The sequence below is a fragment of the Erpetoichthys calabaricus genome, chromosome 2 (assembly GCF_900747795.2).
Source record: "Erpetoichthys calabaricus chromosome 2, fErpCal1.3, whole genome shotgun sequence".
NCBI classification, from domain to species: domain Eukaryota; kingdom Metazoa; phylum Chordata; class Cladistia; order Polypteriformes; family Polypteridae; genus Erpetoichthys; species Erpetoichthys calabaricus.
Genome location: NC_041395.2, coordinates 96,514,415 through 96,541,235, shown reverse-complemented (window position 1 = coordinate 96,541,235; position 26,821 = coordinate 96,514,415). Strand labels below are relative to the sequence as shown.

Here is a 26,821-nt window from a genome sequence, read left to right as displayed (position 1 = left end):
AGCAAAGAATTCGAATCTCATAATTGTAGCATACAGGAGGAAACTGGTCTATATTTCTGCAGATTAATCCAAATGATGTGTTACATTGCACCACCTGTTGTATTTTACTGAGTGGCGTATCCGGATAACGATGGGCACGGCATTCAACTGATGTGGGTGTCTGACAAACTGTGTAACCTTTCTTCTTAATATTTTCAAAAGTTTCAAAGTCTCCCTCTTGATCTCCAAGGTCTGGTTTGTCAACATCATACCAAATTGACCACTCACAGATCTCTTCTTCACAAATTGTTGTGGGCTGACTTTTAGTTGACAACGGTAATCCAGTTGAGGCTGCACAGAAAATTAAATCAAAGACAAAAAAAAAAAAACAGAAAAATAAATTCTATCTTCAATAAATGTGTTTTTTGGATATAGGGGTTATACAAAATAATACTGTTTTCACTGTTTCTCCTCTTGATTGAGAAAACAAAATTGAGATGGTTTGGGCATGTCATTAGGATACCCTCTAGGTGGAGATTGTGGGTCAAACTTGTGATGTGCAAAAGGAATTATATCTCTCGGCTGAATTCGGAGCATGTGGGAATTCACCAGGTGAAGCTTGAAACTATTTCTGAGGACAGAGTGGCAAGCATGATTTTCCCAAGGAAAAACTGATGGAAACTTTAGTGATATAATTATCACTCACCTAATCACTGACATATCTATCTATATTACTTTAAGGAGCACTGTAAAATATCCTGCATTCATAGCTAATTTATAAAACCTGGTATTTCTAATTAACTGGTAAATCTAGTAATCTAATCACATGTCAATACACTGATATCAGTAGTAGTCTGTTAGAAACATAAGGGTCTTACGAGTCAAAAGTGTTTCAGTTGTGGGAGATGGAGAAGTTGTGCTGAACACAAAAGTAGTTGCAGGAGATACAGTGGTGGTGGTGCAAGAGTGTACTTCTCTTATAATCGTGCTATTTGCTCCACAGGTCGCAGAGATGCATCCTCCAATGCCATCTGTAGTGTTGTAAAGCAGAGCTCCCAGTGGATACCGCTTCATATTATAGATGCATGTGCAGGCTGCATTACAAAGAAACAGACAAGTATGTAAGTTGCAAATTTAAGATAAGAAATTAGCTTTTGTCAGTTATTTGGACTCTGTAGCATAACATATATCGCACCTTAATATTAAAAGAGAATAAAATATTCCACCTTGTTACCCTTTTTATAAGTGCATACGTGCATTTCTGTTTTTGTTATTTAAAAGGAACTTTAAAGGATATCTATTTCAGGAAGGAATGCATATGCTTTGCTTTGCATATTTTGTTGTCAGTTGTGTATATTCAGTTGAAATGGTGTTTGTTTTTCGTTGAATGTCATTAATGGATTGATCTTGAATACACTCAAAGGAACTTACTTAAATCAACTGGTTAGTGTGACCCTAGTTACCAATATGTAGCTTACAAATTATTACATTTCTGTAACTTATGCCACTTCTGGGAGATACACATGCATTGCTCTAATACTTTGTTTAAAGATATACTGGCATGGTCTTTGGATATTGGTTTCTAAGAAGGTTTAAGTGGACGGTTGTTAAACAGTTAATAGATGGTAGCTCAAACAACAGTGGGTATTTAACTATTTTAATATTGTTGTTCTGCCAAAGAAGAATGAGTTTAATTTTGGGACCAGGAGATAAAACAAAAAAAAATGGAGTATACACTGTGGTGAAAACCAAAGAGTAAACTTATTTTTTGCCAAGCCTGAAACATGACAGAAAAATCAGAATCATAAATCAGAAAGTAAGTTCTAGAATGGAAATACAGAGAAGCACGCATTATGAATGGATGGAAGTCTTTTAGTTTTATCCAAAACACAGATACCCAAACAGATCATAAATGACCCTTTTAAAGGGTCACGCTGATGACATAAGGCAAGCACAGTCCTGGAGACTTCTGGTTGGTTGCCACGGCAATGGCTTATGCGAATGTCATAAAACAGTGCTACCTGTTAATATTCAAAATAGCAACGAGATAAGACGCCAAAAAATTACAACTTTGTCAGGAACCAAGATAGAATGAAATAAATGCTTTAATCCAATTCCTCTACCTCGGAAACCCCAAAATAGCCACCAAGAAGTCTTAAAAACTCCTCAGGAAAGTGAAAAAAAATGAATAAAGAACATCAAACACAATAATTGTCTAAAACACTTCATAATGTTAAATGAAGGGAACATTTTCTTCACCTGTTACTCACATGTAAAATTACAATAGTATTACAATATTTTAAATTTAAATCCAGATGAATGCTGTTGTACTAAATTGAAGAAAAAGTATTTTAATGTTTTCTACTTTACATGATTTTAGTTTGATTTACTTACAGATACTTGCAAGGTGATATATTTGTTAGTTTGTTATTTTTATTTCTTTTTTTTATTATTACTTATTAAAATTTAAAAACCTAGTTGTGAAATTGGTGGGCTACTATTCTTTAAGCTTTTTTGCAGATAAAAAAGGCATTTGTTTCCAGGTGGTTTAAAATTATTTCAATTGCACGTGACATTTTCCTGCCATTCACACCTTCTTGCAATAAATATTAATGTACTCCACAGCAGAACTTTCAAAGTAACAAACAATCAGGGAAAAGGGAAAAGGCATATCAGTTTCACCATAGTTATGGCCAGTGGGTAGTTGAGGAGGTTTGCTCTTAACTTGCATGGACACACCGCTATCACATATGGTATGACAGTATATCTTCAATATACAATTCCACTGCTGAATAAAAATCATCATAGTGTCCTGTGGAGTGAAATAATATGTCCACTTTGCACCAAAAATCGTCAAGCACTTGCAACCTAAATCGCCCTTCTGGCATCAGAATACAGTACAAGCATAAGAAAGTGTGTTTTCGTAGTAAGGTCAAGGGAAGGAATTTACATTTTTTCCAAACATACTTTAAAAAGGAAAAATACAGAATTTTCAAAATTTTTGATACTTTCTCAATTATAGTCTGGTAGATTCAGAAATGCTTTTTAAAACATGAACAGACAAAAAATTGTATTTTTAATTATGACATAAGATACAAGCTTGAGGAATGTTTTATACTCACCATTGTCATCCCGCATGCAAATTACTCCTTTTGCTGAGCAGTAACTGGAAAAAGTAGCAAATCAATAAATAGTTGACAACGTAGCCACACATTCTTTGTTTTTGTTAATGTCTGATTTAAACTTAGAATTAAAAACTAAATATTACTTGAAATGTCAATTAAGCAGTCATCATTATATATTATTTTCACCTCACTTAATTTGTCAAACCACATTAGGAATTCTTGATACTTTGATTACTCAAATCTGTGTCCCGTGGGAGTCAAAATCAAAACCTGTTCAGAGATTCCAGTCCATCAATTGTTCCACCTACACATCACATACGAAGGGACTATGAACTCCTATTTTTATGTTGAAAGGTGTCTTCCCCCCACCTCTCACCACCAAAATGCAGCAGTATATAATCCTCATAAAAAGCTCACTTGAGCATATACCCATCATGCATACTCCATACAGAATGTGATCCAACCTTAGAATCCAATCTACGCATTACAATTAACCTCACCTCTGTCATATTCTCAAATATTAGTCAGTGAAGAGAGATCCTACCAGGATTGACAGTTCTCAGTGGACGGTACACTTTCTCCAATACGGTAGTGATGATCTTTTTGATCATAACAGCCACAATCTTTCCTTGCCACACACTGCATGGTGTCTTCATCAAAAAAAGGTTTCTTCAATGGGCACTTTGGATAGCAGCCTTGAAAAAAGGTACAATTGAAATGCAGTTTCAGTTGTTTGATATAATGCTCAAATTTCAGGTAGACTAACATTTGTTCTGATTACAAATTGACATGCTGTGCATAGGAGCAGATGTCTTTATCAAACTGTATTTGTCATTGCACGTGCAGTTCAAATATATTGTCCCTACTTGTATTGCAGTAGTGCTTACCACAGATTGCCATTAAAATATTGAAATCAAAAAGCCCAAAAGTAGTTTAAGATGATGGGCAAAGGCCCAAGACATGTCAGAGTTTACATTTAAATCCCACCAAACCTCCAAAGAAAGGCAGGAGGAGCTGTTATTTGGCAGCAAAGTCCTTGGTTTTTAACTGGCTTGTAACTGCTACAGTCCGATCAACTGCTGTCAACTAAACTAACCTTCAGAGTCAGCAAATGGCACACGCTACATAGTTGATTGCCTCAGATATATCTTTGCAGTTGGAAGGGCAATTTGTAGAAGTACCCTGAACACATGACTTAAATGGGGTTACACAGAAAAAAATGCAACATTTTACAGTTACATTTCTAAGAGAGAGGCTTCTTTTGAGCATGAACCACTTAAATCTTTTGTATGCCTGCTTGAGATGTGGTATTCAAAGCTTTATGTTACAGATAAGTACATTTTCATTAACCAAAAATAGCAGAATCTATGATAATCCATGAAATTACATAAATTATAAAAGGGGATGACTTTCACACTGCTTCAGAACTGAAGTAATACATTAGGGATTTTGAAATCATGGCTTAATGGCATTTTGAAAGAGATACAGTATGTACTGTAGTGGAAGCTGATGAGCTATGTCTGCCTTAATGGCATGTTCTCGTCCAAATGTTTCTTATGTTTTTATGTTAATGCTGCACTAGAAGAGGTAATATCAATCCAGTTTTTAATCAGAAGCTAATTATAAGATCATGTTCAAAACTTTTAATTTCTATAACTAAAGGAAAAAGGGTGATTCAAGAATAAAATTGTCATTCTGCAGACCCTCATTTCTGTTGAGGCTTTATTCTGAACCTTTACCTTCAAGTCTTGGGATCTGTGTGGAGCATGTCCCATTGGGGTTTCGGCAAGTTCTTATGCAGGGGCCTCCACACGGTTTGTGGTGCCACTCACACTGATCAGGACCATTGTAGTAATCACAGAAAAGTGCTACAATGAAAGATAGTTCCAAACAATATTACTTAAAGGAGAATAACCATAGGCTACAGCCCTCAGAATTAAATTAAATGCATACTCACGACAAATGTCAGGTCTTCTCCAAGATATACACACATTGGCTTCATTACAGGCAGCAGCGTAAGCCGCCACAGATGTGCAGAAGCACTCGCAGTCACCGCCAGAGTCACAGGCACAAGAGTCATAAACACAAGCATCATAGTAAGGAGTGGGGTCTACCTGTGGTATGAAAGAAGCAAAACTGGCCTCACTAAGTGCTTGTATGTAATTGTAGTTCCTGCAGCACTAAAGGGTGACTGAACACCATGTTAAAAATAAAATTAGCTCTTCAGATGTCTAACAGACAACAAGCCTGATCAACATCTGAATATGTTATCCAGAAAGAATGCAATATGTAGCCATACCATGCTGCTATGTTCCTATCTTGTTTGCTCACCTTTAGGAATGTGATCTTCAAGACAAGAGTAGAGAAAGTCACTTATAAAGAGGACTCATGTTGTTAGCAGGAAAATTTTTCTAGATTCCAGTATGGTCAACCAGGAATACACTAGTGGGATGCAATATCTTTAGGCTGGCTATCTGACTGGAAATTTACTTCATTGGGAGCAATGTGTTAAGTAAAGTTTATTGAGCAGGCCTCATTCCTGATGCAATCCGAGTGCTGTAGTGAAATCCTGGTTGGTGGAAGTGCAGTTGTTTGGGACAGTCAGCTAGGAAGTTCTTATAGGAGTCTGGTGCTTTAAGACAAACCAAAACTGCACACTCTGTCCAAGGGCTACCAGCAGACATAAAGTGCATAGAATGTCAGACCCTGGAAGTAAAACAGAGGCATCTAGAATGTGGAAGTGGTCTTGTGTCAGAAGGTTCTTTAGAGCAAAGGTTGGCTCACAATACAAACAAGAAAAGGGTGTATGATGGTACTTGTCGGCTGTTATCAGGTAAGCTTGCAGGCAAGAAAATCCATCTGGATAATTAAGCAAAAACAGCATCTACCATCACTGTGCACTCTAAATGCAGTTGTCCAAATGGTTCAAATCCTGCCACATCTGTCTTATATGAACCTCTGTGCCTATACCCTGAAAGGGAACTTTAAAGTGTGTCATTGTGGTGAAGAGCATTAGGGGTCTGTGGTGGTGCAGACTTTTTAATATAAAAATACCAAACTTAGGCTTGGTGGGTGTGAATAAGACAGGATGTAAAATCAAGAGAACGTCAGGATCTGGCAGAGATTGTGTGGTGGAAATTAGGCAAGATGGCTGGGAAAGCCCTGGCCAGAGTAGCGGTGCTCCTGCTGAGCAACGGATTCGAGCATTAGCAACCATTCACGCTGCAGAGGTCCTATTGACTCCGAGGTATGATGGTAGGACAAGAGAGTATGGTTTGCAGTGTCCCCACAGCTGTTGGGGGACAGTGGTGGAGACATGAGCTGAAGAGAGTTGACTGCACTTGCTAATATGAGTCTCTGTCAGCTGAGCAGACCCTAGGGGTGAGAAATGTAGGCAAGGTTGAGAAGAGATGCACAGAGGTTTGTGATTTTTAATTGATTGATAATGACTGTGTTTTTGCTTTTTAACCTGTTTATGAGATTATTTATTGATAGGTTTTAACCTCCACATAGACAATGAGCACTGTGGGCACCAACCTTTGCTTGTCAGAGTCCTCTTGGCACTAGTTCATCTCGGTGCATGACTATCGATGTCTGGGTGCAAGAAGGGATGATGCTAGCAAAGGCCATAACAGTATGTACATTTTTTGAGCTAAATTGGGGTGGCATTTCATTAAGCAATAAGGTCAGGTACTATGACATACAGTATATCTTTTTTTGAAGATTAAGCAAAACTTTATTCATCCTCTCCCATATATTTCTGTGTGAAAAGAAAGACACATTGACTTATAAAATGGACAATAATAAAGTAGCATTTATATGTACATATTTATCCAAACTATGTAAATACATATAAGAATTTGTACACTATATATCCCCCCAGCCCCATTCAAAGCTACCTATCTGGGAAGAATCATCACAGAAAATGATGGTGCAGTTGACGATATCTGCCAACGGATCAGCCAAGAAAGCATTCCAACGCCTGAATCGAATCTGGTCAACAATGTCAATCAGTTGTGCAGCAAAAGTCTGACTCTACTTGGCATAATGTACCATGATAGGGTCACCAATCTGGCAAATGCAATTAGCAGGCCACAGGCTCAGGCTACTAAAACACAGTATCCCAATGACTGTTATACACTGGACACCCAGAACTGGCAAAAGAAAACAAGGGTGTCCCTTTAAGACCTGGCGGGTGAGAGGATTTCCATGCCGCCAACATTGACTGGGAAGAAGCACTAATGACCGCAACTGATTGAGTTCGTTGGAAACAACTTGCTAAAGCAACTGGAGGCAAAATGAGGATATGCTACTGATTTAAGAAAGAAGGCAACACAGTAAGTTGATTACCTGAGACCTTTAAAGGGTCTTTAGGGTCCAGGGTAGGGAATCCATTCCCGGACCGGTTTATCCATTCCCGGGAATTCAGGAATCCCGCATTTCATTCCCGGGAATCCCAGGCCCCCGGAGATGACACAGTGCACGGGCATCTCACATGTGAACGGTTTTAAAACGACTGACACTTATTTTTAATAAAACTACTGCAATATGTTGACACAAATAAAGACTAACCTTATCTACAAGCAGTTCTTGCTGTCATATAAGTACATGTATCTAGTTAGTTGCAGTAATAAGAGCGTAGAAAGCACAATGTGTCCAGCATGCAGTCGTCCAGGCTAGAGCGCACCTTCATGCAGAGTGCGCCAGTCACTAAGAAAACACGCTCTGCCTCCACTGAAGTAGGCGGCATGATCATCAGATACTGATGCACTTGTTCTAAACAACACCTGCACTTGCCGTTGCTCTGAAACACCGCCATTTCAGCTTTTACTGATGCATCCAGTTTCTTGTCATCTATACCTTCTGTGATGGCAAGTTTCTTGGCACAGATAATGCGGATGCAACAGACTGACGCATTGCAATTTCAAGTTGCTGTTCAAAGCTGTTGTCTGATGAAGTGCAAGCTGCAGCAATGGCGCCACCTTAATTATTTTCAACTATAACTCTGTTATTTCTTGATTGATTTTACACTTTTACACACTATATATGCAAGCCTGGCCGTTCCCGTTTTCCCGGGAATTACAGCAGTTTCATGAAAAACTGAAAAACTGTACTGGGAGCTTGGGAATGGACTCCCTAGTCCTGGCTGTGCAGAGACAACTAGGTGCGCTTTTCTGTTGCTTTTGTAGTTGTGTAGGGACATCCCCTTACCAAAAGTTATTCTAGAACTTGGCCTAGAATATGATCCAATAATATAGTTGAAAGGCAAACTAAGTGTAGGTGACAGAAAGAAGAGTAACCAGGAACTGGAAAATGGGAGTGAAAGAAAGAGACAGACAGACAGAAAGAGTAGGTGGAGGGCTTTACATGATTTTGACAGATGGGAAAATGGGTTAGGGAACCACACTGCTTAATCATGACAAGAATGTTCAATGGGGCAGCAGGATTTATTGCTTTCGGATTACTTTGGGTTCTCCCTGTAATTAACTTTCTCTTGTATGTTTTAATATAGACACTCCTATTTTGATAAAATCTTGGTTTTATTAGTTTCTTAATTTTGGACTAATTATGACAATAGAGACCATGAGATTAGTTAAGTATTGAAAGAAAGGAAGTGTTGGCATGTTCAAGCAAGAATTTCACTGTAATATGTACATGTAACAATAATGTACAGAAACCTGTAAAACTGTTCTGGTTTTTAAGAAGCACCAGTTACATTGTTATGGATGAAATGGTATTGGCAGATAGTAAATTAATAAGTACCTGTCTGTGGCAAGCAGCAAACACTTTGCTTTTGATGATGCTGCACTGTTTCTGAGCCCAAGACTGTCGATACGGGTTGGAGATGCAGGGATCTTTAGGAAGTTTAGCATCTGGACAGCTTGGGGACACCTTCCAGCTGTTTCCAAATTCCAAAGCATTTACCACTACCGACTGGCTACTGGTGGTAAAGTCGTTGTTTGCATTCCCATCAAAGTTGCCACACAGGCCACACACATTACCCTGAAAAACAGAAGCATATGGAGCCTCATATGAAAAAGATCAATTCTCCTTGAGTCAACGAAAGATTTTCCCAATTTTAAGTGATGTCAAAGGTTAACTTCAACAACGCTATACCTTAAATAAAGGACTAAGCTTGATGTGCACACTGGTCTTCTTGTCCCACATAAGGATCAGGCCGGGCTTAATTTCCATTACCAGATACATCCCCATGTAACTGATCTTATAGGGGAGGTCAATACTGATGTCCCTCTTGATGACTTCATACTGACCATCTGACAGTCTAATTTCATCTTGCTGCAGGAGAACACAAACAAGGAGAATAAACAGCCAAGCTCAAAATTGAGTGAGATTAATAACAAAGATGAGTAAAGTGGTCTAGTTTTCACCATTAGAGCTCATTAGTTGTAAGTGTTATCTTAAGGTCCAACACGTATAAATGAACAGCCAGCCTTTACTTAACTGTAGGATGACTATTTCTTTTGTTTTTACATTGTCATGCATTTTATATATACAACAGATATTCTTAAGCTTTTTAAAGGGTTGATAATATGCAGCCCCATGTCAGCTTGAAGAAGGCAGCAGAATTCAAAAGTAATGTACAGTATATGAGAGATAGAAGAGTATTGCATTTTCTTAAACCTTTTCTGAGAATTTCTGATGTGTGAAATGGTCTTACTTTGGGTTTTTTCTTTCCACACAGACACAGACTGACTACACATTCAGACCATCAAGGTTATTTTGTGATAAAAGGCCTTTGAGAAAATTTCAAGTGGCACAGAGGTTGCATAGGTTTTAGAAGGATGTTCCAAAAGAAATTTCTTAAAACAGGCAGAGGTCAAATGCATGCAGTGTCTTTTGAAGCTATACAGCATGTCAGGTTCAAAATGTTAACTAAAAGTCGAGGTCAATACGGAGCCATTGTTACTAAACTCTACCTGTCCTTATTTTTTTTTTTACCCCTTATTATTTCTTAACCAAAACCAAAATGTTGTTCTTCACGCAAAGTCGTTTCTTATCACACATTTTACCAAACTAGTGCTTAATTGTGTATTTTCGTTGTGTTATTTCAACCTAACGGTATTGTTGTTCTCTTCTACTTTTTGTCATGACTGATCCCAAATTCTGTTGCTAGTTAATATTTGCCACTGTCTTTTATAGCTGGAGTGCCATGTGTCTTATTTCTGTGGCCCTGTTGCTAACAACAATATAGTTGTGCCCATAAAATAATGCACAAAATGTTAGTGCCTCACACATCAGCACTGAACAAAATGACATTCACTCTGTGATGCTGAGCAATATGATGGACTGAATACAATATCAAACTATACTTCTCCATGACAATTCATAGCTCTGTTTCTATCCATTCCAAGATGCAGAACCTGCCTTCTTGACCTTTTCAGGATAATGGCTACACTTGTTTCTCCCTTCCTTTTACTGAGTCATTTGCTGAAGTGGAAATATTGACAAGTTTTAAAAGGTACACAGAGAACAAGTTGGAAAACTTTGACTCTTAGCTATCCAGATGAACTTTAATTCATTCATTTTCCACCATTTATCTAAGACCGGGTCACGGGGATAGCAGTCTTAGCAGTGAGGCCCATAAGTTCCTTTCCCCAGCCACACTTGTCAGCTCATCACAAGGCATTCCCAGGCCATCTGGGAAATATAACCTCTCCAGCAAGCTCTTTGTCTTTCTCGGGTCTCCTCCCACCTGGTCATGCCTGTAAAACCATCACAGGAAGGCACCCTGGCATGTCAGATGCTTGAACAACCTCAGTTGGCTCTTCTTGATGCAGAGCATCAGCAGCTCTACACCAAGCCTCTCCAGGATGTCTGTGTTTCTCACCCTATCTCTAAGGAAGCACCCTAAAATTTTCTCATAATGTTGAATTTTTGAAAGCCTTCAATTTCAGCTGTTATAAAACATAAACCTGATTTTCAGGCTCCATACTTCTTATAAACTTCCCATAAGGTACCAGCAATTATGAAAAATGTAATGAGTACCAATGTGATTTCAAAACCTTCATGAGACCCTTCCTCTTAAAGAAACCAGCAATACTTACCCCCAAGAAGAGCTTGATGGCCTTAGAGCAGGTGGTACCAGTGCTGCCACAGGGGATATTCTCTGTAATCACACGGAAAGTACCCTTGTCTGGATTGTTCCCACAGTAATCCTGAGGAAAAGATAATAAGTGTAATGAGACAGAACCTCCTGCTAAAGCATCCCACTGCTTTATGAAAAAGACAAGTGACTGGGCCTCTGTCACTCTTCAATCTACAGGAATAAAGAAACCCAAGAAATCACAGCATCAAATAAATTTTTGATTGAGTGATAACATTACGAACTGTCAAGACAAGTATAAGTGACTGTGAATGACTTTGTTCACCTGAACAATGGTGTATTCACAATTGCCGTTAAAGCTGAATCGTTTCCCATCAAAAGTCAGGTAGTGCCCTTCTCCCTGGATGACACAGGAACCATAACACTGCTGATTTGTGCAGTTCCATTTCCGCTCATTACAGGTACTGAGAAAGGCGGAAAAAAAAGATTACAGATTACATTGACTGCTAAACATGAAGTTGACTCAGACTGGTAATACAGACTTGAATTTGAAAAAAAAGAGCTTTGAGCTGAGTTTAGTATATTATAAGAAACAACACCTTTGTAGGATAATTCCTTTATGAGAGCTAATATCATTTCATTCTTGTATGGCTTACGGAAAGAGATATTTGAATAAAAATCTTATTTAAACTGAGTCAATAAAATAAAATTAAAGACAGTCTCCATTAAAGAGCTAAAATAAGGTTTCATCTGGAATTCTGTTTAGATTTGGGTCTTAAAGTTGAAAAAGACCAGATAAAGAAACTAAAATGAGAACGTGACCTTTAAGGAAAGTTTGAAAGCCGTAAAAGTTTTTATTTTGATCAGGGAATTACTAAAGTGACTACAAGTTGTTTTGTGAGAGTGCCCCCTATGAATGGTATGACCTGGGGGAAGACCCTGAACATGCCACAGGGATTATATGCAAGGTACAAGAAATGAGGTGGCCTCGTCTGTCCAGCACAAGCACACCATCTTTGTTTTATTTAGTGTTTTTCTACAGCTAACAGTGTCCAAAGCACTTTATAAGTAGAGTATACCCATTTTGTACATTCAGAGGAAATGCAAAATAAATTTGTTGCTGAAGTGGGAACTGAGTGAATCATAAATGGAAACTGAACTGACAGCCTTGAGATTCAAAGTCCAATTCTTTCAGCAACACATCACACAACTTACAGATGTGTTAACAGTTTGACTCTGACCAGTAAAAGTGGATGAGGAATGAGTAAGTGAATATTAGGAAGTGTTATTCACACAAAGTGTTGTACATATAGGAAACACACATCCAAGTGGAGAGTTGAAGAACTTGATATTTTTAAACATTATATGAAAAGGAATCAAGGGACTTCTGTGGGCTAAATGTCACATCCTCACAATTTCTGCATTTTATTCAGAATACATATTAAATGTAGTATTACATTTGGTCTAAAAATTCTCCTGCAAGGAAATTAACCTACCAAGTATTGCAGTCCACTTGTATCTTCTGCCCAGGCTGGTATGTGATTCCATTATGGATACAAGGACACTGGGAGGCAGGAATACACCCTTGACCGTTGGACACCAGGCCATCAGGGCATACACATCCTGAGACACATGCCTTGCTGTACTGTATAGTAAAAGAAAAAGAATCAATGTGAAATTGTTAAGGCTGGCATGGTTAGTGCACTCATGCAGTCTCTTAAACTGGACTCATGTTTCAGTTTTGATCACTGTCTGTGTGGCCCAAAGTAACCCAGAATTGAATGTTCTAAAATGAATGAATAGAAGAACAATTGCTGTGCCACTTCTCATTTCTCGATTGCATTAATGGAGGCCATTTTTACTTACACATTCCATGTGTAGTGTCTGGCAGCTCTTTTGGCACTCAGATCCAGGAGATCCAGGGCGGATGTTGGAACAGTTCAGGTATTGCATTGGTTTCTTACAGACTGAAAGCAAAGGGAAACTATTTATTTCAAACAACATGCTGCCTTTAAGGTTACCATTTCATTGTAGACTCAAGTCTATGGAGACTCAGTAATTGTTTGTTGCTTTGGTTACATAATATGAAGAATTATATCATTCATGAGATATCTGATTCACTCTCAGGTAAGAAAAAGTGAACATGCCTAATACATAAAGACATCACTCATGCTATATATACAGTAGTTAGTCAGAAGAAAAAAAAGTCATTTTCCTGTACATATACTGTAGTTTATACTGTATATGAGTGATCTATACCTTTATGTCTCATCACATTTTTATGATCAAACTAATTGTGCTGCTAAAAGCAAAAACATTTTTTTCGGAATATTATGAATTAGGGTTTTTAAATCTCTCGTACCAATACTTGGCTTATTTGATTCCATGCACCTCAGTTTTCCTTGGCTGCAAGTGCTGTGAACAGAACAAAATTCAAATAAAACACCATTTAATTATAATGCACACTTAAAGAAGAACTTTGTTTATGAGGTATGAATGCTGTTACCCACCACATGACTCCATTCTTAGTGACGACTTCTCCAGCCTTCACAAGGACGCCTTTGCTATAACATGGGCAATTAGATTCGGGGACACACTTGCCAGAATCATCCATGTAGGTCCGCTCCTTGCATCCACAGCCATCCACAGGTACAAATTGTACATTACAGGCAGGGTCTGGTTCACTGAGGGACCGACAGGTACGGCCACAGCTTGTCATGCTATAGCTATAGGTCATTGTCTCTGGGCATGATGTGGAATAGTTCACTAGTGGAGAAAGAAAAAAAAAAGTGCAGTTAAAATGGATGCTTTAGATGTTAAAGAATCTATGCAGTTTTTATCACCATAATACAAAGAATTATTGTTCAAGAGCTGCTGTCAGTAGAGGAAATATAAACAGAAAAGTGTGACAAAGAAAAAGCGCAGGATCCACCAAGGTCCTAGGAGAAAGAAAGACAGTAGCATTTGCAGGCTGTATGCCATCATTTCAGTGCAAAAACAAAAACCAGAAGATGCCCTGGTTAGGAGCTAGACATACAGTATCCAGAATTGAAAGAGAAAAGCTGACTAAGAAGGAATGGGCAATATACCCAGAAGGCCCTAAATGGTAGGCAAATGAGCATGTGTCAAGCAGCACAATTCTTATTAGGATAGACTGTGACCATAAATGGAGATGACATCACCTGAGCAGTACACTGTCACATGTTGAGAGGGTATGGATGAGGCTGCCCCTTTTTAGAAGTCAGGAAGCAGGAGAGCTTTTTAGTAATATGACCATCTAGCCTGGTGTCTTTGCTCCACTTTACCAGAAATTACCTTACAATAGGGTTAACAGCCACCTTAAGCCCATAGGCTTATTGAGTCTAGAGTCAAGAAGTTAGTGAGGGCAAGGGCTTGACTGTTGCGGTGGAAAAGAGGACAGCATCAGAGCTAGAACATAAGAGGGCTGTGGGGCATTTAAACACGGGTGGAAAAGCTGATATATCTGGTAAATACAGAATGTAACCTATATAGACAAGCCGAGAGAGAATACAGGCTATGTTGATTTTTTCTTTTCATTTACTACTTTGTGTGTTCTCCTTGTTCATCCCACCCTCCTGTTTATTTAATAAATCCTTGTATGTTTTATTATTCTCATTTATTATTATTATTCTCAGTACTCACTGCAGATATTTGACCTCCAGCCATTCAGGAGCACTCCCTTGACAGCACATGCTCTCACATATGAGGAAACAGCAGCACACATTAAGTCTTCACTTTGTTCATAGGTGCAAACATCATGCATGCAGGTCTGTGCAGAAAGCAATAAAGGACAGCTTCAGTCTTCTGCTATAGCACATAATGTAGCTGTGGATTAACAAAGTCACCTTCACTTACTTTTTCATAGGTTGATGAAACAACCATATCATGGCATGGAGCAAATGGTCCAGAGGGATCTGACAGCAAGGAACACCAGTGTTTTGCAAACTTTTCTGTGAATCAACAAGCACAAACATGTGTTGTTAGATCTGTCAAGGAAAAGGCCTGACATTTTGATGAAAAAAGCAAAAAAAGAAAATAACAACACATCAGAAAAATGAAAGAAAAGAATATTTAAATTCACAGGCAACATGGATTAACTAAGTAGGCACAGACTTAATTCTTACCATTTTCAACACTTTGACTGCAGGGATCCTCATAGTTGTCTGCCACATCTGAGCAGGTTGCCATGGTCTTCCAAGTGTTGGCAAAAGCTGACGCAGTTCCTTCCACTACACCACTATTAGTGTTGAAATCATCAGCCTGGACGTTATTAAAATTACCACAAAGCCCTTCAACAAAAAATGCCAGTTAGAATGGAGACTCTCCTATAGTAATTTCTATAATGACAAGCACACTCCAATCCTATATTTTAATGACCTGAAATTCTGACAGATGTTTCTAATAATAGTTTAAATATTAAACTGAATATTTTTTACAGTTTTAAAGTCAATTTGTTTAAAGGGAGAGGAGAGCCCAGAAAACTCTCAAAACTAGAAAGAAGCTATTCTGTGAATTCATGATCAGATCTCTCCGGTGCCCAAAGCAAAGTAGGTGAGATGCTTTTGCTTTCTCTTATGAAATGTGTCAAGGTATAGAATAAAACATCAAAGTCTTACCACAGGTCTGACTCTTGAAAGATGCATCCAAAGTAACATAGACCTGCATCAGTGGGATTAACTGGATCTGAAGCTGCACACCAAAGGATGTATCAATGATCATGTGGAAAGTTGATGGCATGAATACGGTGAAGTTTGCTAAATAAATATTAAAAAAAATTACATTTATCAAAACAGGAATCAAAGGCACAGTTACAGTTACACTTTAAGTCACAAAGCAGTGTTGGTCTGTTTATAGTTTTATAAATTAGAGGGTAGTTCCAGTCATAAAAATATATGATTTACCCTTCTTAAGGAAACAAAGTGTAACAAATTGCTAAACCCACTGGTCTGTCAGTGAAAACAGTTTAATCACTTCAAGTCACTTCCTTCTGTTAATGATCATTTTATTAACTTAAAGAGCATTCCACATTTAAAGTATCTAAAATATAACAGAGATTGGTCCCTAATTGTGAACAATATCACATGGTGTTAGCCTCGCCGGGACATGTGTTTTAGGGTTGACCTAACTTAAAACTTAGCCCACAATTACACAGACAAATTTGAAAAAGCCATTTTCATTGTAAATGTTTTTCAACCACACAGATTATTTTCAGATTGTTTTCCAAATGTGTATCATCCACACTGAAATGTTTAAAAGTTCTCATTGGATTGCCCAGTTTGTAAGCCAAAAGTGATGTTTTATTTAAATATTAATCCCCAAATAAATTGGAAAAACAATGAAAAAACAAACTGGACTTCTTTTTGAGGACAGACAATGAAATGCAACTGCTACAGTGACAATAAAGGCATCCTACACCTTACATCTTTAAAAGTTACTAGGGGGTTTGCCCCCTGCTTGCTTCACTCGCCAACCCCCCTGGCCTGCACTACGTGTCAGTCACTTTGTGTCTCTACTGCTCGTATTGTGAAGAAGGAGGCTGAACACACCCCAAGGAGATGTGGTCGCTCCTCCGAAACCCCCTCTTAAATGGTGATACAATGGGAAACAAATACAGTTTTCTTTTTTACCTCCTTTTTGCTCGATCATCTGCTGGCTAGCTGCTGCTGCCATGCCGCGTGATCTGCATCATGTGGCACTTCGAACATTTAAAAGCCCGTACAGCAGCTGTCCTACTCTTTGTCTTTTATTTCTGGCCCCAGGCGTGGTTAAATCTCTTGGCACAAAGTCTCATGTTGCGGGACATGAGTTCTTGATATTTTTAAATTTATAATTTAAAAATGGAATAAGAATCTGAAAATCTAACAATGTCACAGTAAAGTCTGATAAATTCTGAAAACAAAGATACCAAACATGTATATGTAGGTTTTAAAATAAGCCCAATTTAAAGTGTGACAAAAAAACATGACATCCATCCATCCATCCATCCATCCATCCATTTTCCAACCCGCTGAATCCGAACACAGGGTCACGGGGGTCTGCTGGAGCCAGTCCCAGCCAACACAGGGCACAAGGCAGGAAACAATCCTGGGCAGGGTGCCAACCCACCGCAGGACACACACAAACACACCCATGGGAGGAAACCGGAGCGCCCGGAGGAAACCCACGCAGACACGGGGAGAACATGCAAACTCCACGCAGGGAGGACACGGGAAGCGAACCCGGGTCCCCAGATCTCCCAACTGCGAGGCAGCAGCGCTACCCACTGCGCCACCGTGCCGCCCAACATGACATAAAAACGTTAAATAAAATTGTTGCACAAAATCGTTGCACTTTTAGGCTTAGGATTTTATATATAATGAGTAGCTGAGTAGCTAAGGCTGCCAAAGCATTGGAAAATAGACAATACATTGAGAGTCCTGCCCAAATAAATGCAGTAAAATATTCACGTGTTTCAAGGCACAGTATCCGTTAGCTGATGCTGAAAGTAAGGAAAGGATAATCCACACAGTAAAGCTGCGATCACAGAGGAGAAGGCTGAAGTCAGTGCCTGATTACATGACAGTTATATGTTGCCATTTTCAAAAGGCTTAGTTTTCCCCATCCACAATATTATGTGACACCCAGTGTTTTCAAATTTACTAACTTTGGAGAGCATTTCCAAAACAATACCTTTTTTAGTTGTTTTAGTGTGGATGGAATAATTAAAAATGATTCTTCAAATGTTATTTCTCTGTGAAATTGCATACGGTTTCTTTAAGAAGATGTGTAGAAGTGAAATAGAATCAACTTTCTTTTATTGCCTAGCTCTCGGTATCTGGACTGGGTTGTTTCGAGTGTTGTTTAAGAAGGATGAACCTTAACCTTTTCTGTAATTTGCTAGGTTGATTATATTTTTGTGTGGTCTGTTTTTTTATCATTTGTGTATAGCAATGTGTGTCTGAAGGCTGCATTATAACTGTTTCATACAATAAATATATTTGGAAACATAATTACAAAAATAAATAAATAGATGGCGTGCTACAGCTTTCAGACTGTAACCTTATATATCTTACTTGTTGATTGAATTCTATAAGTTGATTATTGTTTTTTTACCATTTAATCCACAGACAGAAGTCTATTACAATTTTCTCCTTATGAATTCCCCTACCTATGCTTTAGGTACATCTACAGTATACATTGAAAGTATTGTGATACGGGCAAAATTTTTGACCTTGGGGTTTCATTGGATTTACATGTTTGAAACATGATGTAACCACTTTCAGAGTGATGTGTGTGTGTGTGTGGGGGGTGGAGGATGTTCAGCGGGGGTTATGTCAAGACGTGAGTCATTCAGTTTTAATGAAACGTGTTCCACTTATTAAATATGCAAAATGCTAAACTGGAACAAAATGCACCAGTAGATTTGACTGTTGATCACGAGGTACACACACAGACGCACACACACCCAAATTCAAAACTAAAAAAAATCATCAGATGTTATATTAAGAGATTCAATTTATAAAGTTAATCAACAAATTCCAAAGACATGTAAGTAGATTGCAAACTTGATGATGACCCCGTTTTTGTACTGCTTGAGGTGTTTCATAAAAAAAGATAAAAAGATGGAGGGATGGATTTTTGCTAGTAAAGCAATAATTCATTATATTTATGAGAAAGTGAAAGTACATATTTATTTGTTCAAGCACTACAACAATAACAATTTATTTTTTGTATAGCCCAAAATTACACAACGAGTGCCGCAATAGGCTTTAACAGGCCCTGTTTTGTGACAGCCCCCTAGGCTTGACTTCCTAAGAAGACAACAAAAAAACTCCCAAAAATAAACCCTTGTAGGGAAAAAAATGGAAGAAATCTTGGGAAAGGCAATTCAGAGAGAGACCCCTTTCCAGGTAGGCTGAGCATGCAATGGGTGCCACATTACTATGGGTAAATACAACACACAAAAGAGAACAAAAGTAATCCTTTTCACAGAGCTAGTTGACCAATCTATCATTGCCACCTCAGAAATACAATACAATAGTATAGTAAGTACTAGATACTGAAAAATTAATGTTAGTGGACAGGCTGATTCACACTTATTAGAGATATTTTATTAGTGTTTAAAATAACAATATTCTTTCAGTAAGCTGCCAGATAGAAGAACTTACCCAGACCAAAACTCAGTTCATTTCTTCTATCCAAAGTGCTGCACTGTAGCTACAATATTACACACACTAGTTTGCTAATACCAGATATGAGGATTGTTTGTATCTCTCAGACTGACACAGACAACCTGTCTACATACCCACATTATATTGAAAAACTCATCAGAAACTTCTAAAGACTTCGTTGGACAGTTATCCTATCCAAAGATCTTGACCATACATTGTTCTCCTCTCTGGCTAAATGAATCTTAGCCTGAAGAGGTCTATTCATTTTTTACATTTAAGATGTCTCACTTAAAGGTTTTCCAATGTTGTATCTGTTCTAGTGTGTATATAAACACAGGGAATTCCAGTTTCTGTATTACATCTTGCCTGAAGAACGGGCCTGAGTTGCCTCAAAAGCTTGCATATTATAATCTTTTTAGTTAGCCAATAAAAGGTGTCATTTTGCTTGACTTCTCACTACACCTGTTGAACAAAGAAAGAGAGACGACCGTAGACCATATGACACTTCATGGTACCGCAGGAGTGCCTTCTGGTAAGCATAATTAGTACTAGAAACAAACATTTAGTCCATAACTTCCTAACTTTAATACTCTACATGTATTGAAGCACTGGCTCGTCTCTGTGATGTTACTGAACATACAGTAGGGGCGAGAGACCCTTTCTCAATATTTTATTTTACAATGGATTCTGTTTTCTATATCAATCACCTCTTTGAGCAAGAAATGTTAAAAGGTCCTCTTTCCATATTTACTCAAGAAATACCTATTCTCTGGGTCAGCACATTGGGATCCAGCCAAATAAATGCATAAGCATTTCATGCCATATTCCTGTGCCTACTACACAAAAACAAACCCTGGCATTGCCGCACCCACTACATGACGAAACAACTCAGGATCCCGGTTTGCAACCCCCCAGGCAGACACGTGGTTCAGTCCCACCCTCCGGAAATGACCCTCTATCTGTCGCAGCCAGGTGTTACGTGGGCGACCCCTTGACCTGGTCCAACCACTCGGGTCCCCAACAATGAGGATCTTACGAGCCAGATCACCCACGGGGAAATGCACCACATGGCCATAGTGCCATAACTGACGCTCCCTCACAATGCAGGTAATGTGCCTCATTCGGGACTCCATGAGCAACTGCTCATTTGACACAAAGTCAAACCAACGGTACCCAAGGATTCTCCGAAGAGACACAGTACCAAAGGAGTCCAGTCTTCATCTCAGGTCACTGGATAGTGTCGATGTCTCGCAACCATATAGCAAGACAGGAAGCACCAGGACTGTAAAGACTTGGACCTTTGTCCTTTTGCATAGATATCGGGAGCGCCCACACCCCTTTTCAGTGATCTCATGACCCCCCATGCTCTCCCAATCCATCTACTGACTTCATAGGAAGAGTCACCAGAGACATGAATGTGACTGCTAAGGTAAGTAAACCTGTCAACAAGATTGACACTCTCTCTGCAGACAGACACACTGCTGATGGCTGTGCTCAAAAGGTCATTAAAGGTCTGGATCTTGGTTTTTATCCAGGACACTCGCAAGCCCAGACACTCAGACTCCTTGCTCAGTCTCTCGAGCACCCCGATCAGAGTCTCCATTGACTCCGCGAAGATCACAGCATCATCAGCAAAGTCAAGATCCGTGAATCTTTCTTCACCAACAGATGCCTCACAGCTGCTGGACCCCACGACCTTACCCAACACCCAGTCCATACAAGCATTGAACAGAGTAGGAGCAATAAGTTTTTCCCAGTTGATTCTGGGGTTCTTGGAACCCAACTGTTATATATGTCACTGGCAAGCCTTATATAGTAGCATGAAAGAAGATGACTATCAGAATGCATCCCATTACCAAGTACCTCACAATTGTGAAGCTTCAAGTCAAGTAACTGTAGTTCTAAGGACTTTAGCACTCTTTGGATAACAGACTTTCAAAATGTTTACAGCTGATCACTATCATTATCTCCATGAAAGCTGATAAGAAAGCAGTTGGCTCAGTCATAGAATGATTTAGTTGGAAAGAAATCTATTGATTTATTTAACAAATGCAACCTTTTGACTTCTCCACATAATGTATGGAAACAAATTATAAGAGATGGTTCTTTTCTGAAGACACGCTAGACATTTCACTGCTCTTGAGCTATCAGTCTGTGGGTCAGCATGGGAAAAGATGAAAAACGGAACAAGGAAAAATGAACTAATAACAAAGAGATATTACCCATACTTCAAATGAAACAGAGAAGGACGTAAAATTCAAAACACATTTGATTTTAACTAACTGTGTGAGATCTTTACTGGGTGAAATATTTAATTCCTATACTAACTACTGGGTAAGGTTTAATCTCCTATTTGCTTTTAAACAGATGTTCAATTTCTCTGGATCTTGTTTCTTTAGAACCTCACTCCTTTACAAGGAATTCAGAAGTCAAGGATTGTTCATTTCTATTCAAAGTAAATGTGATTTCAATTCTTAGGCACATAAAAGCTTGTTTGTTGTGTGTTGCTTGCATATCAGTTTGTTTGTATTTAAGCATTTCATTATAAAAAACATACTTATACTCCTCTCTAAAGATGGCACAAGTCCGCATTGATAAATGCTACCCGGAGAAATAGAGGACTAATATTTTTTTTGTTTTTTTTCCAGACTGCAAGAGCATCTTTTGTGACTCATTTATGGGATGTGTGGTGGTGTGGTGGTTAGCACTGCAGCCTCACAGATTCAGTGTCCAGGGTTAAAATCCTGCTCTGATTTCCTGTCTGTTTGGAGTTTGCACGTTCTCATCATGTTTCCATGTGCTCTCCTCTGGTTGCTTTGCTTTTCTTTCCACATCTCTAAATAAATGTATGTGTGTTAGATAAATTGTTAATTGTGAATTCGCTCCAGTGCTGGCACACCGAGATATGCTAAATTCTAAGGAATTTTACCACATTTTCACTTCAGAAATGGTTTGTACAACTTTCCCTGGAAAGATAACTGCAGGTTTATTCTCTGGCAGTTTATAGTTAAATTTCTAGATAGTCAGAATATGTTAAAAAATACACTTATTAACTTTTATAACATTTAAATTAAATATGAAAATAAATCCCAAGACAAACACAGAAAACTTACCTGTGTTGAGCGGCAGCTGGGAGAATATTCCATTCACATACACCTCTCCGTTTGGATTAATCAGAAAAACCTACAGCGTTTCAATGTGAAAAATGCAAATTAAATAAAAGTAAGTCATCCATCCACACATCCATTCATCCACCCATCCATCCATCCATCCATTCATTTTCCTAACCTGCTATGATGCAAAATTACACATTCTAGTAAGTATCTATACTAATAAAAGGCAAAGCCCTCACTGACTCACTCATCATTAGTTCTCCAACTTCCCGTGTAGGTAGAAGGCTGAAATTTGGCAGGCTCATTCCTTACAGCTTACTTACAAAAGTTAAGCAGGTTTCATTTCAAAATTCTACACGTAACGGTCATAACGGTCGACAACGTCCACCATGTTAAACTTTCTTATTTATGGCCCCATCTTCACGAAATTTGGTAGGCGGCTTCCCTGTGCTAACAGAAACCAATGTACGTACTTATTTCGGTGGTATGATGCCACTGTCGGCCACCATATTGAACTTTCCAACGGTCTTTGTTAGTTATGGGCCCATCTTCAAGAAATTTGGTACGCGGGTTCCCAACGCTAACTGAATCCTACTTACGTACAGGGTACATATATACGTCCATAGCCTGCAGCACAGTCGCCGTGTGAGGTGGTGTTGGGTCCCCCATCCCCACGCCTCCCACATAGTTGGCTGCCTGCCTATATAAGGCCGTCCGTCGCTCCGGTCTCTTCATTCCCTTCCTTGCTTCGCCACAGTATTCACGTCTCCCTGCTGATGACTGCAGCCTTTTTATTTAATCCATGGCTTCTCCGCTGTTTTATTGTTTGTTTATTACGATTATAGTTATTGTCTAGGTATTTTAGACTTAGTTTACATTGGATACCCATTTCCTTTATCGTTCCAACTGTACCCCCATTAACATGTCTATTGAGGTGATCACCATCGATCAAAGAACTGTCACTTACTGAGTGGTTTCCATGCCCGGAGATGGCAACTGCCTTTTCCATTCTCCGTGTTACATATTGCACGGCCATATCAGGCTCACTCTTGATATCCAGAGGAATATTGTGTCTTATGTATTGAATGACTGGGACAGGTTCAAGGTGTGGACTGATGATGGTACAGGAGATAATTATACTACACAGGAGCACTATAACAGTGAAATGCTTAAGCCCTTCACCTATGGTTCTGCATGTGACTTGATGGCTGCTGCTGAATTGTTCGGTTGTCGCTTTCAAGTGTACCGAAATGGCCAGATATTTTACACCTTTGGACAACCGCCAATGCCTCTTAAACATCTTAGATTCACAGGTGATGATCTGAGTAGTGGACACTTTGATGTTTATGAATGTTTCAACTCTCAAAAGCTGGATGCGAAGTTATCGATGAAACCCATTTCAATTCAAACGCCTCCAATTTCTAGTAAGGCTCTGCTTCGCAATGACAATTAATAAGTCTCAGGGACAGACCCTACAAAAGGTTGGCATTGATTTGAGGCAAGATTGCTTTTCACATGGCCAACTATACGATGCATACTCAAGAGTAAGCTCAGCGAACAGCTTGGTCATATTACAACTGGAGGGCTGAACTGATAACGTGGTATACAAAGAGATCCTTAACAAATAATTATTGGTATATTTTTCCTCAGTTTAAAAAGGTTTACTTTTCTTCTTAATAAAAATTTTAAAGCAGTACTTCGCCGCTGCGAAGCGCAGGTATTTTGCTAGTTTTCAATAATTGTTTCCATGACATAGCTTTGTCTTCATTTTAATATCGTATGTATGTATGTACTGTATGTCACTTTTTGACTTGTTGATTATTGTGCCAGAGAGCCGAAACATGTCACACATGTTCTTAACACCTGTAAATATGAATTTCATGGTAGTCTGTACACATGAGAAAATGTTCAAATTGAACCAACAAAGAAGCAAATATATTTATTTACTTTATAGGACATACTGTCTTGTAGAGTAATTTACGGTACAAGAACTTTATAATATAAAGTAGCAATCTTTAAGAAAAATTTTATTAAATAACATCACCATTTGTTCATAAAATGAGTGCATAATCAAATCATAACCATTACTTTTTCTTTTAAAAGAGCTTTATAACCTTCAGAAGAACTAACCTGGTTCATTCTGGTCATGGAGAGAGTCACAGATTTTAGACAAGTCTCTGTGTTTGCTACTCCACACTTCACAATCTCAGCTAGAATCACAAAGCTGTTTCCTACACAGTCCTACCAAGAGAGGAAAGATTCAATCAGTGTTCCATCTTGTGATACATACAAAGCAGATACTTATATGGATAAAAGGGAGACATTATTTTAGGTCTGATCTCTAATATCTCCAATTCATGTCCCATAATTAGGACTGTATGCTTCCTCATTTAATCTTGATATTAATCTTAATAAAGGTATTTTTAAGGCTCACCTTAGATAGTAAGTAGGTGCAATCTCCATGGAATGTGAACTGTGTCCCATCAAAAGAATTGATGTGAGAGCCGCCCTCTACGGCGCATGTCCCGGGACACTCCAAATCTTCACAGTTCCATAGACCTCTAGCACAGGTGCTGCACAGAAGGAGGTATAAACACAAAACGGTTGAATTGGATAGACAGCTAACTTTTTAAGCTATTTCTGCCTTAATACAACACAAAGTTTATGTTAATGAATAAGAAAGAAAAGAAAAATAAAAACTAATAAGAGTTCTTCTTACCAGCGGTGACAATTTCTGGAATATGATTCACCAGGCAAGTATACTTTGTCATTGTGGGTACAGGAACACTTTGTTACAGGAATGCAACCTTTTTTGGAGATGTTATCAAAGACCGTTCCTGTCAATCAGTACAAGATTTTCCATCATACTATATTTTTTGTTTGGCAAAAGCACATACATTAGATGCAGTTGTTGTGACTTGTTGCATTTTTTATGAGAGTTTCCTTCTTAAAAATGAAATCATAACTTTTGTATTTATTATTAGTGCTGCAACAGGTGTCAAATAGTTGTGTAGCATTCCATTAAAATCTTCAGGATTGCTTTGGCCTAGTCTTACACAAAGACATGAAGCTTCAATCAGCATACTATAATAGGATGAAATCATATAAGAAAGCCCCAGAGATCACCATTACAGTTACTGCTTAAACAGTAGACATCATTTGCAAACATACTCATACTATTCTTTGAATTATTCTGAACATTACATAACTAAAGATACCTTTAAGCAGTTCTCTTGTGAATAAATAAGCATATTTTTCAGCTGATGCGAAGAACCTAATTATTGAAAATGCAATGCTGTATTATCTAGGAAATGCAGGTTTACCTGGAGGGCAGAAGCAGCCATCAGTGCAATGCTGAGCACAAAGCTGGTTTTGTACAGGATGGGAACAAGTATTGATACAGGGACTGCCGCATTCACTGTAAACCAAGTTTTGGGGACATTTCTTAGCTGTCAAATGAAAGGGATTATCATTAGATATTGTAAACACATCATAACGTTTGTAGTCCTAAGAAGTCTTTTGCTATGAATTGAAAAAACCCCTCCATCTAATCATTTTCTGAACATGCTCATTTCAATACAGGAATTTGAAAGTTAGAGGATATCCCTGCACCATCAGAAGTATGGTAGGAAGCAAACATCAACAGTGTTTAAGCAGTGCATAAGATAAACCAAACTGGGTAAGTGAGCAATAACAATGCATCTTAAAACAAGGCTGCAGCTTTTAGCTATGACATTGCGTTCCCTTAGGTCTCTACACAAACTCTTTCAATTCCTAATATGTTGGCATGATTTACAAGTCCCGGACATGATCAGTAAAGAGTAGAACTTCAGGTCTACTACATCTTAATTTATACTTTTCGTACAAAAAAATCAATCTAAGAGCTCTTATAAAAAATGAAATAGTAACAAAAATACAAAACCATGCAATACATCCATTTATGCAAGCATTCATATATCTTCTTCTATAATACCGTGGCTGTTCGTTTGTCTGTCCAGGATTTTAAATCACCTGTACCTCGCAAACCGTTTCACCTATTGACTTGAAATTTGGTACACATATACTACGTGATGTCTACTATCCACTTTCGGGGTGATGATTTGTATTACTCTTTTTATTTTAATTTTATTATATTGTTGAATCAACTCTCGGCACCGTGCAGCAGGGCAGCCGTGTGGCGCATGCGTTTGGGCGCCATTCTCATTCCCCACCACCTTCGCTAATCATTCTTGAGGCAGATTGCCATTTAAGTGAAAAATTAAAGAAAACATACTAAGTAATTGCAACACAAAAACTAACTTAATCAGTTTTAACGTGAAAAAATGCCAATGAAAGAAGAGAAGTAGTGGGCCGCTAGGGTGGAGAAAA

The 26,821-nt window shown here is 38.5% G+C and overlaps 1 protein-coding gene across 1 annotated transcript in view; it reads right to left on the bottom strand.

The window, feature by feature from the left end:
* Window positions 1-3,644: 3,644 nt before the first annotated feature.
* LOC114645303 (mucin-5AC-like) overlaps window positions 3,645-26,821 on the bottom strand; it is a 36,302-nt gene continuing 13,125 nt past the window's right edge. Inside the window, exons 7-26 of the mRNA XM_028793170.2 lie at window positions 25,777-25,902; window positions 25,173-25,290; window positions 24,888-25,026; window positions 24,584-24,694; window positions 22,454-22,523; window positions 15,807-15,944; window positions 15,315-15,479; window positions 15,046-15,140; window positions 14,833-14,959; window positions 13,680-13,935; window positions 13,532-13,584; window positions 13,036-13,136; window positions 12,666-12,814; window positions 11,495-11,633; window positions 11,171-11,281; window positions 9,222-9,401; window positions 8,868-9,107; window positions 5,062-5,218; window positions 4,844-4,972; window positions 3,645-3,799 (exon numbers count right to left, since the gene is read on the bottom strand). Coding sequence (XP_028649003.2) covers window positions 3,645-3,799; window positions 4,844-4,972; window positions 5,062-5,218; window positions 8,868-9,107; window positions 9,222-9,401; window positions 11,171-11,281; window positions 11,495-11,633; window positions 12,666-12,814; window positions 13,036-13,136; window positions 13,532-13,584; window positions 13,680-13,935; window positions 14,833-14,959; window positions 15,046-15,140; window positions 15,315-15,479; window positions 15,807-15,944; window positions 22,454-22,523; window positions 24,584-24,694; window positions 24,888-25,026; window positions 25,173-25,290; window positions 25,777-25,902 — 2,759 coding nt within the window. The remainder of the gene's footprint in view (window positions 3,800-4,843; window positions 4,973-5,061; window positions 5,219-8,867; window positions 9,108-9,221; window positions 9,402-11,170; window positions 11,282-11,494; window positions 11,634-12,665; window positions 12,815-13,035; window positions 13,137-13,531; window positions 13,585-13,679; window positions 13,936-14,832; window positions 14,960-15,045; window positions 15,141-15,314; window positions 15,480-15,806; window positions 15,945-22,453; window positions 22,524-24,583; window positions 24,695-24,887; window positions 25,027-25,172; window positions 25,291-25,776; window positions 25,903-26,821) is intronic.